This window comes from Delphinus delphis, chromosome 18 (assembly GCF_949987515.2).
Source record: "Delphinus delphis chromosome 18, mDelDel1.2, whole genome shotgun sequence".
NCBI classification, from domain to species: Eukaryota; Metazoa; Chordata; class Mammalia; order Artiodactyla; family Delphinidae; genus Delphinus; species Delphinus delphis.
In genome coordinates, this window is record NC_082700.1 from 64,075,804 (window position 1) to 64,091,460 (window position 15,657).

The 15,657-nt window shown below is 47.8% G+C and overlaps 1 protein-coding gene across 1 annotated transcript in view; it reads left to right on the forward strand.

The window, feature by feature from the left end:
* Positions 1 to 15,657, forward strand: part of LOC132413627 (ATP-binding cassette sub-family C member 4-like) — a 166,363-nt gene that overhangs the window by 44,453 nt on the left and 106,253 nt on the right. Inside the window, exons 5-7 of the mRNA XM_059995698.1 lie at positions 7,151 to 7,245; positions 7,473 to 7,559; positions 13,931 to 14,027. Of these exons, the coding sequence (XP_059851681.1) occupies positions 7,151 to 7,245; positions 7,473 to 7,559; positions 13,931 to 14,027 (279 nt within the window). The remainder of the gene's footprint in view (positions 1 to 7,150; positions 7,246 to 7,472; positions 7,560 to 13,930; positions 14,028 to 15,657) is intronic.

Sequence of the window (15,657 nt, forward strand, 5' to 3'; positions counted from 1 at the left end):
ATTATTTAAGGAAAGCGGAACGCTTTAAAATTTCTTCTTATTATTGCATTGTTTCACTGGGGGAAAGGTTGTTTTCACAAATGGCATTGAGTTTCACAGAAAATGGCACCTGAAAACATTTAACTCTGTTGGGATTTAAATGAACTTAGTGAATGAATGATGAAAACTGAACTTATCTGATAGAATGTAATTTGGCAAAAAGAAAGAAAAATGTAAATACTGATAAATACGATGTTACTCTCTTGGATGATAAAAATCAGTGAATAATAGCATTAAAGGGCTCCCCCGGGGTCTGTTCAGTGCATTCTGGACGTCTGACTGCCCTTTTATGCTGCGAGGAAAAGGCTGGGACAGGCTTTCAAGGGCGAGGTGTTGAGGGCTCCAAACCCGCCTTGTGAGGAAGGAGTAATTCTGCTTGAACAATGGCTTGAACATCATAGATTGCATCAGTTGATGTGGACAGAACAGAATTGCTTGCTCGTTTAATGGGCTTCTATTTCTTTCTCCCAGGTTATTGTTAATGGGAGATTGTGCATTTGCGGAAATGACATCAAGTTAGCAGTAATGAGCTAGGTTTTTGTTAAGTGGTATATATATTGTGGAAGAAAAGAAGGGGGAAAGCACACGTGTAACAGTGAGAACGGTAGCTCTCATTTATTCAGAGTCCACGTGCGAATCATTTTTCTGTCGCTCACAGACGCTCACGCGCACATGAAGAGTATATGGGTTATTAACGTTTTGTGAGTGTCCTCGCTGTCACCACCCTCATTCTATAGTTGGTAAAACTGAGGCTTGGAGAGATGAAACAGCTGTCCCCAGCATTTGCACCTCACGTTCAGTCTGTCCCTGCATGACTCTAGACTCCATGCTTTTCCACAGTGTCATGCTGCCTCTCAGATGAAGAAATTTAAAAGAAGGAGCTTTTTAAACAGAGCGTGATGGATGAAGGTAAGGTTGAATGTGGAATAAGCAGATCTCAGACATTTCCGCTTTACCTTTAATCACGTCCAGCTCCCGATTCCCAGATCATACTCCAGAGACCTAGGCCAGTGTGTGGGTGTTTCTTTCACGACCTTGCCCCTGGTGACGCTCAGCCCTGTCTTTCCCCCCAGCATTTGAGCATCTCTGGAGGAAAGCAGGTGTTGAGATAGGGGCTGCCATTTAGCGTTTTCCCCGGCAGCTGGGGCACCCCGTGGGGTGATGGGACCAGTAACTCGGGCCGTGTCCTGGGGCTTCACCCACCCTCGGGTGTCCCTGCGGCACAGACCCTGGTGGGAAGGGGCCCCTGCGGGATTGGGCTGCACAGCGATTCTTCTGTACGTGACGTGAGGTTTATAAGCACGACTGATCTCCCGTTGTGCTGCGTGATCGGGACATAGAGTTGGGGCCCTCGTGCCCATTCCCTCCTTGGCAGGAAGGGAGGCCCAGGGCGGAGAAGGAGTGGAGAGCGGAGTCCTGGCCCCGGCTTCGTCACTTGCCTGCTGTCACTTTGGACACGTCTTGTTTCCTGCCTGGGCCTCTGACGTTTCTGCAGCAAAATGAGGGCCTTGGGTCAGAGGGTTTCCAAGAGGTTTTGCTGCTGCTCTGAAATGTTGTCTATGACTCTGATTAGCAAAGGCTCAGCAAGGTCTTTACGACACCTGGGAACCACTTAATGAGTAATGAGATCCTCTGCTTATCTCCTTCTGGAATCCCTGTGTCAGTGGATGGGCATAAGACAGTCACAGAGAATAGTGGCATTCTGGAATTATTTTGGCCTGTAGATACAGAGACTGCACAAGCAGTAGAAAAGCCTTGGCCTTTGGAGAGAAACAGTCTTGGGTGGTAACTCCAGGTATATGTCTGTTTCCTCTCTTATTAAATGGAGGAGGTGTGGGATTACTGTAAAGGCTACAGGCAGTGCCTATAAAATGCAAATATGCCAGGTTTTTAGTAAATGGTAGCTATTGTTACTCTTATAGCCCTTTTCTCTACATCCATACATACGTACAGTAGGTACATATAAATATAATAAAGGTTTCTCCTTACAGATCTCCTTACCTCCCACTTCCCACAAATCCTGAGGAAAACAAACAAAAAAAGCAACATTTCTTGTATTACATATGTTAATAACAACATAGATGTATTATACTAGGTCTAGTTAACGTAATTACATATGTTAATAATAATATAAATTCATGATACTATATCTAGTTGAAGTAAACATTAAAGTTCATTGAGCTGAAAACTTTTCTGTAACAAAATAGAGAGGTAAGATGTAATCACATTTGGCAACATCGATTCAGGCTGATGACATCAACTCCAAGGCCCAGGAGTCAGAAGGCTCAGGGATTGGGTCTCAGGGTCTCTGTTGACCAGGTGTGTGATTTCGGTTGATTGTCTGAACCTTACAAGCCTGTTTCTTCATCTGTAAAGTGGCGATAATAATACTGTCAACCTCATGAGGTTGTTTTGAGGATGAAATGCAGTAATGATTTTAAAGCACCTGATTGCTAGAGATGTAACAAGCATTCTATAAATGTTAGAGTGATTTTGAAAATAAATTAGCTATTAATTATAAGCTCAGCTAGTTTTTGGCAGAATCACATCCATAAAATGTGACATGTAAGAAGGAAGGTATCTGAGTATTTAACTTCCATTTTTGAGTTGATATTTATATAGGTGCTCTGCACATAGTACATTATATAAATCGACAATAAAAATATTCTGTTACCATAACACAAGTAATATAGTATGTCACATTTGTCTGCATATTATCTTCAGCCACTTGAAGGCTCTTAAAAACTTTCAGGCGATACATATTTAAAGGTATCACAGTGATAAATTCTAGTTTAATATTTTCTCACATAGATCGCTTGAATTTACAAACCCCTCTTGGGTGCCCACAGCTTGTACTTTTATTTCATATTTACCACATTCCTGCCAACTCGGACACTTTCAGATTGCCTTGACAGTCATAGAATAATAAGTTTATTGATACTTCCTTATCTAGGTATAGAGGCCTTCAGGTCTTGAATTATTTTAGTATTGCCTTCATTTCAAATATACTTTTCAGTCACCTCTTGGATAGCATGATGTGAAAGAGCAGAAGGCTATGAACTGCCGTGAGCTTGGTTCAGATTCCAGATCTTCTGTTTAAAAGCTGACAGTCCTCAGACCAACGATGTAACCTCACTTAGTCTCAGTTTCCTCATCTGTGAAATGGGGCCAGTACTTACTGTGCAGCTTGTTGTGAGGATTAGAGATAATCGGGATCAGGGTTCAGAACAGTGCTTGGTGCACAGAGCTTCCCCACTCCAGGAGCTGAGAGAAGGTCCTTCATGAAAGATGTAAGCAAAGCCTTAGGAACCCAGCAGGAAAAGAGACGACTCCAGGATGGTTTCATGGAAGAGTGTGTTTGGGCTGAGCCTGGAAAGATGGGCAGGATATTGACAGGCTGTGCGAGGAGGGCCAATTCCAAATGGAAGAAAAACTGTGAAGAAAGGCAGAGGCCTCCTGCTGTTTGACTCTGGAACCCAGCCCTCCTCTGCCAGGACCTCACATCTGTCTCTGCTCACACAGTCTCTGCTCCGTGATGTTTCTACTGTAAGTCTCCACCATCGCTGAAGGGCCCTCGATGTGCTTCAGGACGGGTGGCGTCAAATGAGCGTCGCCATTTCCTTGTGTTTCTCTAGTCTATGTACTGCTTTTCAGTGCAAATTGGTGAAATTTAACTGAAAGGTAACAATTCCTCCAGTGGGAGGAACTATAATATATGCTCAACTCAGGCTTTTCCCTTTAACCTAATTGGAAAATGGTGGCTGGGAAATTAGCCTGACTTGGATTTTACTTCAAATCCTTTGAAATGGTTTTCCCATTTGGGGCTGGTCCATAAATAATTTGCAGAGTAAATAACACACTTGAAGTCCTACTACCAGACTCAGAGAGCCTGTTTCATATGGCCTAACTGTGCTAAATGAAAGAGTAGATTTAAGTGCCTCTTCTAGAATGTGGTGAAGATTGCTGTGCTATAGCTAGGTGCAGTTTTGAGAAGGAAACCAAAATGACGTAAAATCAAGGCATAAAATCTAAGTGGAACAGTTTGCAAGGACTGTCAACAGTGAAACGGAGGCTAAGTAACTGTGTGTGTGCATGTGTGCGTGTGTTTAAGGCTGGAAACCTATCTTAAAATGGCTCATTGTTTTTCATGAAAACCAAAAGCAAGAGATGGTATAAACTTCTGAGCCTAACAAAGAAATAATGTAAAATAATGATGAATTTTCACGACAGAGCAATTGCTCCCTTTCATTTGATGCAACCCAGTGAGGGTACAGGGGACCTGTGTGTGCCTGTGTGTCTTTCTGGCTGTCAGGGAGGGTTATGATGGAGATAGTATTTCTCTTCTTAGGGTCATGTGATTTCCCTGTTGTGATTCACACTGTGAATGGGGTCCCACTGTTGGTTTGATGAGAAAATAGGGATAAGTCACCAATAGCAAGTTACAATCAATTCATGTCCTTTTTCCACTTACAGACGGTGTTCATACACTTCTTTTTTTTTTTTAAACATCTTTATTGGAGTATAATTGCTTTACAATGTTGTGTTAGTTTCTGCTGTATAACAAAGTGAATCAGCTATACATAATACATATATCCCCATATCTCCTTCCTCTTGCGTCTCCCTCCCTCCCACCCTCCCTATCCCACCCCTCTAGGTGGTCACAAAGCACTGAGCTGATCTCCCTGTGCTATGCAGCTGCTTCCCACTAGCTATCTATTTTACATTTGGTAGTGTATATATGTCCATGCCACTCTCTCACTTCATCCCACCTTACCCTTCCCCCTCTCCGTGTCCTCAAGTCCAGGACAGGAATAAAGATGTAGAGAATGGACTTGAGGAAATACATTTCTTTTTTTTTTTAAATTAATTTATTTATTTTTGCGGTGTTGGGTCTTCGTTTCTGTGCGAGGGCTTTCTCTAGTTTTGGCAAGCGGGGGCCACTCTTCATTGCGGTGCGCGGGCCTCTCACTGTCGCGGCCTCTCTTGCTGGGGAACACAGGCTCAAGACGCACAGGCTCAGTACTTGTGGCTCACGGGCCTGGTTGCTCCGCGGCATGTGGGATCCTCCCAGACCAGGGCTCAAACCCGTGTCCCCTGCACTAGCAGGCAGATTCTCAACCACCGTGCCACCAGGGAAGCCCAATACTCTTCTTTTGATTCTCACAGCATCCTTGAGTTTACTGACTCTTGTTTCTGCAGCACATTCTGTAGAAGAGGAAAATGAGACTTAGGGAGATCAAACAACTTGTTTATCATGGAGACCCCAGTGTGCCACTTGCTTTCTCCCCAAATTTGCTGAAGTAGAGACAAAGAAATGAGGGCTTCATCTGCAGAAAGATAGTGCTGTGTATCCTAGGTTGATGCCTGAGGAGTTTAGTAGATGACAAGCTCCCCACAAACTCTGCTTCTCTGTGCCACGTTGTGTCCAGTGATAATTATAGGCAATCTAAGTAAAGGTTTCTAATATAACTGGTTTAAAGCTTTCTAATATAACCTCATTCTAATGTACTATAAGTGTAAGTTAAATCTGGTTGTAATCTTGTCATTTGGGGGATATTCTTGTCATCTTTTCTTTTTTTCCCAGGTACTCTGATTGGTCTACTTACTTCTTAAATAATATTCAAATAGAACTTTTGATAGATTCCCAGATCCTCAAGTCAAACCTTCACATCCTTCTTAAACTTGAGTTTTTCTTGCTTCCACGGACAGGCACCTACTGAGTCCAGCTGATCTGCTTGGTGTCCCTCGAGCACACTGTTTGCTTCGCTTTTGTCTTTCCTGCCCAGCCTGCTCTTCTCCCGTTTCTTGTATAGAGCTTGTCTGTCACTCTGTCAGTATGTCTTAAGTATCACTGTGAAGACAGAGGTCAGGTGTTATCCCTTCTCTGAAAGTGGGAAGCTGAGGCCGAGATCAGCAAGATGTCCAGTTTAAGACACACTTATTCCTTGATTAAAAAAAAGTCCTGTGCCTTCACCAGCCTGGGACGCCAGCCCTCACACTTGGGCCTTGAGCACAGACCTTCCCACTTGCATATCCAGCTGCACTGTGACATCACCAAGAGGTCATCTCAGCTCGTCCACAAGCGAAGTCTCCTAAACCTGCGTCCACCATCTTCCCCAACCCAGTAAATGGAGACCCTGTTCTTCCCCTTCCTCATGCCCCACACAACACAGTCCTCTTCTCTTACCTCCTACACCTGTCCCATCGCAGGCCTTATAGACTCCACCTTCCCAGTGTGTGTGGAGCGTGTGACCCCGTCTCTCCGTCCTCACTTCTCCCACTCTGGTCCTGGCCACCGTCGTCTCTCACCTGGGTTACTGCCGTGGCCTCCTAACTGGTGTCCTTTCACCCTCCCCCCTTACTGTCTGTTCTCCACAAAGAGGCAGAAGTGATGCCTTAAAAGTCTCAGACTGTGTCAGGCCCCCCATTCCCCTCCCCCTTTTACTGGGCTGACACCAGGGCTCCTCCTGCCCTGACTCTGCCCTCGTTCTCCTCATTCTCACTCTGCTTCTGCTCTCCGGGCCTCCTTGCTTGTCCCGGGACACCTTGGCCGTCTGCCCCATAGCCTTTGTACTCGCTCACTGCTCTGTGCGGAGCACCCTCTCCAGGTCAGTGTAAGACCCTTCACCCTCCAGAACATCTGCTCCAACCCCGTCTGAACAGGGCCCTTCTCGACCCCAGTAGTGACTCACTTTCCCTCCTTTACTCCCTATCCCCCTAAGTAGGCTCCTTTTTTCTTCTAGTCCTTAGTACTTGCACTCATGTTAATTTTCCATCTCCCACCATGGAAAGCAACTCTAGGGACTATGTTTCCTCATGGCTGAATTCACTGTGCCCGGAACAGTGCCTGGCATATAGTCGATCCTCAATAAGTATCTGTTCAAATGACCTAATGCATAAATGCTGTGAAAAACTACAGAATGTAAACACACGAAGAACCCCGAAAGATGTGTTTTAAAATGTTTAAGGTTACGGTTTAGTCACTATGAAATGTACCCATTGCTTTTGATCAAATACTTGTATGACGAACTAATGCTAAAAAAGGTTAGGATGGCAGGAGGAGAACACATTTGAAATCTTTCTCTTTTTCCCCTTTTCTGTCTCCATGTAGGATTTACAGCTTTTGGAGGATGGAGACCTAACCGTGATAGGAGACCGGGGAACCACGCTGAGTGGAGGCCAGAAAGCCCGGGTCAACCTCGCCAGGTAAATGGCGTTTCAGTTGCCTTCCTGCCCCTCCCTCCTCCATGGCTCCTAGTGGAAGCGAGCACGCAGACCCCGCTCACCGGGTGGGCCCTGTGTGAAGCAGGGTCTTGGCCCTTTTCCATGGGCTCTTGGAATGAATAATGATTTGCTGGACACCATCTTGATTCAAAGATGGGACACGGGGAGCTTGAAGCGTCCTTCTCCTGACATCTCTCTACGTTTCCTAGAGCCGTGTATCAGGATGCAGACATCTACCTCCTGGACGATCCGCTCAGTGCGGTAGATGCAGAAGTGAGCAGGCACCTGTTCGAGCTGTGAGTCTGCTCCTGTTTTCTATCATTTCTGCTTTCCAGGAACCCCGTAGAGATCAGGGAAGAGAGCTCAGGAGGGCGTTTGTGCTTCAGGAGACTCGGCTCATTCTGCCCTGGTGTCCCTGTCCCCCCTCCCTTCCCTCCACAGCAGATCCGTCCTAGAGAACTTTTGCATGAGGATGAGGTCAAGATAGGAAAATGCAGAAGGAGCTTGCAGTGTGTGGAGGCCAGTGGAGTCCATGCTTTGGGGAGGAGAGGAACAGATGGCAGATTTCCCCCTGCTGCTTGCAGTTAATAACCAGACACTGTCGATGGATCCAGACCCCAGCAGTAAGAAAGATGATGTATAGATTTTAAATTGGAGAGTAGGACTTGGTAACCTGGTACTTGGCTGCTGGTCCTTTTCCTCCATCATTTGTTTAAGGCACGTCAGAAGTGAAGTTTCCAGTACTGACATAGGGCTTCCGTGGAAAGGCCTTGTTGGTTTACGCTTATTATTCTGTCTGTTTGGAAATATTTAATACGGTCTAGAATTTAAGAATGAGTTATTCCACATCTAAGTATGGCTTCAGACATTTAATATTGCTTCATGTGTGCTTATTAGAATTAATACTTAGACCCACAGTGCACGGTTAACTTGAATTTGTAACTAGGTATCTAGAGTCTGGCTGAAATCCTGACTTTCACTTGGAGTTTCTGGAATTTGTTGTCAGTGGCTCTTGTTTGGCCACGGAACCCCAGAAGCAGAACAGCTCTGATGCTTTTCTGTGTATCATGTGTCCTAACACACGCTGACTGAGGCCTCTGTGGAGTCCAGACTGGCCTCTTTGAAAGCCTCGTGAACTTGCTTTTTCTGAAACGCCACCACATCTACCCCACGGTTAGTTACCTTGCTGTTCACCTTGTTAAAGCCAACAAGCCTTTCTAGCTGCACTTATTAAAGCCCTACTGTGTGCACTGAGATCCATGCCCTTACAGAGGCTATTGTTCAAAACCTCTCAGTTTACAGAGGAGAACAGTGAGCCAGGAGAGGGAAAGGACCCACACGGGGCAGAATAAGGGAGACTGAGACGTTCAGCTCTCATTTCTGCCTCTAAGGAATCTGTCTCTATGGAGCTTGTTAAGACAGATGCCTGGGAAAAGGTCAGCAGAGTCGCGGTTTAGAGGGTTTGGATATAGGATGGTAAATGCTAAGTGGAAGTAGAAGTGGGCAGCTGTAGGCTTTCAGGTGAAGTTGGAAAGCTCCCTGTGCACTGGCCTTAGTGGGAAGTGCCCTGTGGGCCTGCAGGCTGGAAGGGTTTGTGGAGGCTGAGAATAGGATTCAGTTCCTTTTGCTAAAGGAATAGTAGAAGCACAGGTGTAGAGGTAGGAAGAAGCAAGGCTGTGAGAAGGACAGCAGGCACGTCCTCGCCTGGAGGATGCAGGTCCTACAGCAGAGAAGCTATTTGGAAATTCTCGCTGTCAGTCCCTCTGTTAGTTTGCTAGGGCTCTGTCTGTCCAGGCTGCTCTCACAGGAGACCATAGACTGGGTGGTTTATAAATAACAGAAATTTATGTCTCACAGTTCTGGACGCTGGGGAAGCCCGAGGTCAGGGTGCTGGCAGATCGGGTGTCTGGTGAGGGCCCGATTCCTGTGTCTTCATATGGTGGAAGGGGTGAGGGAGCTGTGTGGGTCCCTTTTATGAGGGCACTAATCCCATTCATGAAGGCTCTACACTCATGACCTGTTCACCTCCCAGCTGCCCCATCTCCAGTACCTTCACAGTGGGGATTAGGTTTCATGTGTATGAAATTTAGGACACAGCCTTGTCTGTAGCAGGCTGTCACAGATGCGGGGGCGGGGAGCTTAAACAATAGAAATTAGTGTTCTCACAGTTCTGGAAGCTAGAAGTCCAAGATCAAGGTGTGGACTTCTGTTGGCACCCTCCTCACTGTGTCCTGTCTTTTCCTCTGGTCTTTCCTCTCTTCACATGCACCCCTGTGTCTCTGTCCTTACGTCTCAGTCTCTTCTAAGGACACCAGTCAGATTGGATTAGCCCCACCCTAATTAAGAATAACAATTACCTCTGTAAAGGCCCTGACACCAAATTCTAAGGTACTGGCAGCTACGGTGTCAACAGGTGACTTTGGGGAGACACGATTGATTTACAGCAGGTCTAGAATAGCAAAGTAGAGAGACTTGAGCAGAGCAGCAGTGTGAGAGCGAGACGGGGGAGGCAGCCCTGAGCTCTGGATACGAGGAGCTGGGATTCCACGTCCCCTAAGCAGGGGTCGGGGGCAGGTTCCACCAGAGTCAGTCTGTACCTGTGCTTAGTGTTAAGGTGATGAAAGAGCTCTGCAGATGGATCGCAGCGATGGCTGCACAGCAGCGTGAGTGTACTTAGTGCCACTGAGGTGTGCGCTTAAAAACGGTTAAAATGGTAAATTCCATGTTACGTATATCTTAACCCACACACAAAAAGTGCACGGTTAGCATCGAATCTTTCAGCACTCAAGAGCAGGGCAGCCGGCACGTGGCATGGCCTCCAGCTCTCTGGTCTGACTGCCTTTCCCACCCTCTCCCGATCGTCACTTGATGAATTTTCCCTTAGAGAAGTGTCTGTGTCTTGTCACGGGTCCAGTGACAGGCACTAGTGCTGTGACACAGGTTCCCCACTGCCACCCTCCTGGGTCTTGAGTAGCTCAGCCTCCCTGTTCCCAGCGCCCTGCCCTGCATTCACAGATGTCTGTTGCTCAGTCCTGTGTGTGTCTGCCCAAGTTCTCCATCACTCCAAGAACGGTTTCCGCTGGCCACTGCATTCATGTCACAGGGAGGAGAGAGGACATGTTCTGATTGCCACGGCTCCGTGTGCTTATACAGAGGCTCTCCCAAGTTCTTTTTCCAGTGCAGGAGGTGTTTATAGAGTCCTTTCCAACCTTTTGGATGTAATGACCTTGGATGTACACTTGATAGAAGCAGCCTTGTTCAGACTGTTGTTTGCTAATCAGAACCACATTCTCTGGGAAAACTTAGGGCAGGGAGCAGGAAGGCAGTTTAGGAAGTCACTCGGCAGCACCTGGAGGATGTTCTCGAGTTAGAAAATTGGATGGAACAGTGTGCTGTGAAGGATGGTGGTCGTGTCGAAGCTTAGTAATGGGGAGTGTTTTGTATTAAAAGTGAACGAAGTTCACTTCTGCTTGCTGTTGACAGTTTCCTTCAGTCATGAATCTATAGCCATTGTGAGTTTTCCAACTCTACGTTGTAAACCTTAAGTGGATTCTCTCACCTACAGAAGGTTAGAGCCTTAGGTGAACTGATGCAGTCTCACCTGTGTCCAGCTGTGGACCCCGTTTTGGTTCAGAGAGCCCCACGTCGGCAGACACCCCCGGCTCCTGCGTCACCAGCTCTTCGGGCCTGTCCTGGTCAGATGCCCACGCTGCTGTCCACGCAGTTCGCCCTCTCTGCTCCAGCCCCTCACAGACCCCCCTCATGTTCAGGCTGCAGATCCAGGTCCTCAGACGGAGAATGAGCTCCTTTGCCATCTGCCCCCATCAGCCTTTCCAGCTGGCCCTCACACCCACTCGGCCTTCCAGCCGTGCCGGCTTTGTGACGGGCCCTTTCTCACACCTGTCTGTCTGTAGATAGTGCTCCCTCTGTGCCAGAGCCCCTGCCTTTCCCTCCTGTTCCTTCAGGGGGAGCCTGTGCCCTTCTGTCTTCCCACAGCCCTCGGTGGGTTGCACTTGACCATTCATCAGTCCTCCCCACCCCGCTATAAGCTGTGAATGCATGAAGACGCCTTAGCAGGGCATGTTCTGTCCCAGGACCCTTGGACCTGCTGTGCCTTCTTCTAGGGACGTTTCCCCAGATAGGCTCCCGTGTCACCCCCATCTAAGGCAGCAGCCCCCCTTGCTTTCCTTCAGAGCACACATCACGGCCCGACAGTGCATTTTCTGTACTTGTTCAGTGTGTCCCTCTGTTCACGGTGCGGAGTAGCGTCTGCTTTCCTCACCTGTGGATGTAGGTCAAGCGCCTGGCACCTCAACACACCTCTGCTGATTGAAGGAATGAAGGTGGGACTCTGTCTTTCTCATTTGTATCCCCTCTACTATGGGGTGTGTCCCCTCTTAACACAGCCCTTATATAGGATTATATATAGGATTATAGGATCAACACAGCCCTTATATAGGAATAGCAGTTAAACAACTGGTTGCTGAATCAATCATTTTTATGGCATGACTTGGAAATCTTAATTCTAAAAACTAGAAAAATAGAGTATTTCCTAGAGATCTGGATAAAACGCATTATTTAGGAAAAATTTAAAGTCATCAACTGATCACTTCATTGTAATTATTTATATTACCTTATCTGTGATGGAATGTTAGGAAGAAAACATTCTGAAACTTGGGTAGCTCTGTCTTGGACATGGCAGCCCATTAAATTTGATTAACATCCACCTTCAGGGACTGTCGGCAGGTAATTTTGAATTAAGGAGAAACAGTTCCATGAAAAGCTTTAGTACTAAGACTGAAGACGGGTTTACTCAGTTAAGAAACTTAGGTACAAAATCTGAACTAAGACATGTCAAAAGGTAAAAATAAGTCCGTTTCGACATAATGGAGCGATGGTGTATGTGTCTACATCCTGAGCTCTCGCTTCTGATCGCAGACCCAGTGTCCAGCGTGTCCCCTTAGGACTTTTCTGTCCTGAGTCCAGAGCACATGACCGCTCGTGGGTTAGGAGGAGTGAAGGCGGGGCTGACGTGTACTGAGCGGATTGGTGGTTTGATTTCTCAGAACATGTGGGTGAGTTGTCATTGGCCTTGTTTTGAGATGAAGACACTGAGGTGTAGTAGCTTGTCCGACGCTGTCAGGCTCGTGAGAGGGACTGAGCTGCAGTCTACTGCCTCCAGACTCTGCACCTGGCTCACTCAGCAGGCTGAGCTGTGGCCCAGGTCCCTGAGGTTTGCTCTGCGAGGGGCTCGGGCACGCAGGGTACACGCCTGGAGCCCTGCCTGTGGTCACCGGGGCCCCGGACCCAGCTACTCGCTTCCCTGGAGGGGTCGTCGGCCCTTGTGGGATGAACCTGGGGCTGAGTCCCTAGGGGTCTGCATTTAAAACGTGGAGCAGTCTAGGGGGTTACTGTAAACACACACGTAAGGTTGGATACCGAGGGTGTTTGTTGGGCCGCACCCCGCAGCCTGCAAGGCCTGTGTTTGCCCAGCTTAGACCTAAGAAGGAGCCCGGAGTCAGCGACGGAGACACGGATGGTTCAGTGGCCACGGCGAGCTTCCATGTCTGAAGCAAGGTCCTGGAGGGACACCCCACCGTGTGTGGTGGACATGGCAGCAGTCTGGGTTCCTGGCGGGGAGGCGGGGGAGAGGGAAGATGACCAGTTACAGGGGAATTGACCTCCGGCTGGCTCGTCGGTTACCATGGGAACCAGGGAAGGAGCACACCCCTCACTGCCCCTCTGGTAAGCATAGTGGAGCGTCCTGATCTAAAGCTAGAACAGTCATTAGCTGGGGCCTGGGGCAAGTGTGTAGGAAGGTCAGTCGTGTGATTGGGGTGTAGGTGAAACAGGCAGTGAGCAAGCAGGGGATGTACAGAGAGCAAGAGAACAGCCATCTCGGGGGGCCTGACCACACAGGGGTCTTGGCTATAGAGAATTGCTATGTCTTTGAGCTGCTGGATAATTTCCACTGTGACTTGTGCCGTTTGGATTCTGTTCTTTCATTTTCATATTTGGAAGGTATTCAGTCCTAATGAAAAAGGATTTGCTTCCTGGACGGGACTGGGAATGTCGTAGAGACTGACGGAGGCCACGCTAGCATTCATTTTCTATCTAATATTATCTGGGAACAAGTGTCTAGAAAACGCACTCTGGCAAAGGTTACCAAAAACCTGTTCATTTTTTTGTTGTTAATATGTACATTATATGTCACAAATAATCAGAAAACTAAGAAAAATGTACCCATTTTTATATGACACAAATCCGTCTTCTCCCATTCCCACAAGATGATAAAATGATGTTTTGGTTCAGTCAAGTTTTGGAATCTCAGTATTTCTCAATTGTTTTTCATTATGAAACATGTAAATAATTGTTAAGCTGAGTGTTTGACAGAAAAAAACCTCAGCTGTCGGTGCCTCTTTCGCTGGACGGCTTTTTAGAATTTTTTAGCAGAGCTAGATTCAAGTTTGCTGCTGAATGAATTTGAGGCCTAGTCAGAATCATTGGCTTATATTTATATTTAGTTTGTATTGTTTATACTGGTATTTAAACTACACATCTTTGACTGCTGTGTTGTCTTTGTCTCATTATGTTTCCAAATACAGGTTTTCAGCTTGGAGCGCCTCCACTAACGTGCTTTTGCACGCTGTACCTTTTACATTTGTAGGTGTGTTCGCCAAGCCCTGCACGAGAAGATCGCAATCCTAGTGACACGTCAGTCGCAGTACCTAAAAGCTGCAAGTCAGATTCTGGTATTGAAAGATGTAAGTAGCTTCTAGAAGCCTGTGGAACTTGCTAGCACTCAGGTGTGTGGAAGGCCACGCCTCCCAGCAGGTCACTGTCCTTGAGTTCATGGTAAACAGCCTCTTCTCCCTCAGTTTTATGCCCCCTTCTTCTCAGAGCTGGTATTCACGCCTTTGAGGATGAATCCGAAGACCTGTAGAAATGTCACTGTTACACCCTAGGCCACATACACCCTAACGCATGTGAAAGTGCTGCTGCAGAGTTACTGAATTATCACTGTTCTAGTGAAATTTATTAAGGATAACGATGCTGTTTTATTTAGAACTGTTTGTGTCCCCTTTCCACAACTTAAGTCAAAGAGTATTAGTATTTGGAAATTAGAGACACTAAGACCTGTTTGTATCCACGTGATTGTCATGCTTGCTTTGCCTGAAGAGTACCTTCCATTAACACCCGAAGGGAGGTGAGCACCCCAGTCAGAGACGCCCACGCTGCTGCTGTAGCCAGTTGCTGGTCTCACTGCCCCACACCCGTGAGAGCCTGTGCGGCGGTAGGACAAGGCCCTGCCTTCGTGGGGCTTCTGTTCTTATGGGGACAGATGTGATGAAAGAGAGAGGGGGTGGGGCTGATATCCTGACTCTCTGGGGAGCTGGTGCCTCTCGGGCCTGAGGGACATGAAGGTGCGGGCCATCCAGGCACCTGGGGGAGGGGGGTCCTAAGGAAGGAGCTGAGCTGGCAGGTGGAGGAATGGCAGGAAGGCCAGCGTGTCTGAGGAGAGGGAGCAGGGGGCCGTGGAGGCCGCTGGTCTCTGAGCAGTGGGCGGCGGGCCAGGAAGTGGGATGGAAGCCACTGGACGGTCCAGAGCAGGGGAGTGATGTGGTCTGACGTGAGATTTAAAAGATTCTTCTGGGGCTTCCCTGGTGGCGCAGTGGTGGAGAGTCCGCCTGCCGATGCAGGGGACACGGGTTCGTGCCCCAGTCCGGGAGGATCCCACGTGCCGCGGAGCGGCTGGGCCCGTGAGCCATGGCCGCTGAGCCTGCGCGTCTGGAGCCTGTGCTCCGCAACGGGAGAGGCCACAACAGTGAGAGGCCCGCGTACCGCAAAAAAAAAAAAAAAAAATAGATTCCTCTGATGTTCACTGGAGGGGCGACAGCAGAACGGTTAGAAGTCTCAGTACAGTTGAGAAGACAGAGGTGTGGGCTCAGGCGAGTGTGTCAGTTTCAGGAGCTGCCATAACAAAGTACTGCAGACTGGGCGGCTTAAAGCAACAGACATGTATCGTCTCACTGCTGTGGAGGCTCCAGGTCCCAAATCAAGGTGCTGGCAGGGCCGTGCGCTCCCTGGAGGCTCTAGGGGAGAATCCTCCCTTCTAGCTTCTGGGCTTCACCGGCCTTCCTTGGGGTTCCTTGGCTTACAGCTGCAGGACTCTAGTCTCTGCCTCTGATGTCACGTGGCCATTGTCCCCGTGTCTGTCTGAGTCTCTGCTCTTCTCATAAGGACATCAGTCATATTGGATTTAGGGCCACCTACTCAATATGACCTCATCTTAACTTGATTACATCTGCAAAGACCCTGTTTCCAAATAAGGTCCTTTACAGGTGTCGTGTTTATAGCTTGAACGTATCTTTATTTTGGAGGGGGGGCGCCATT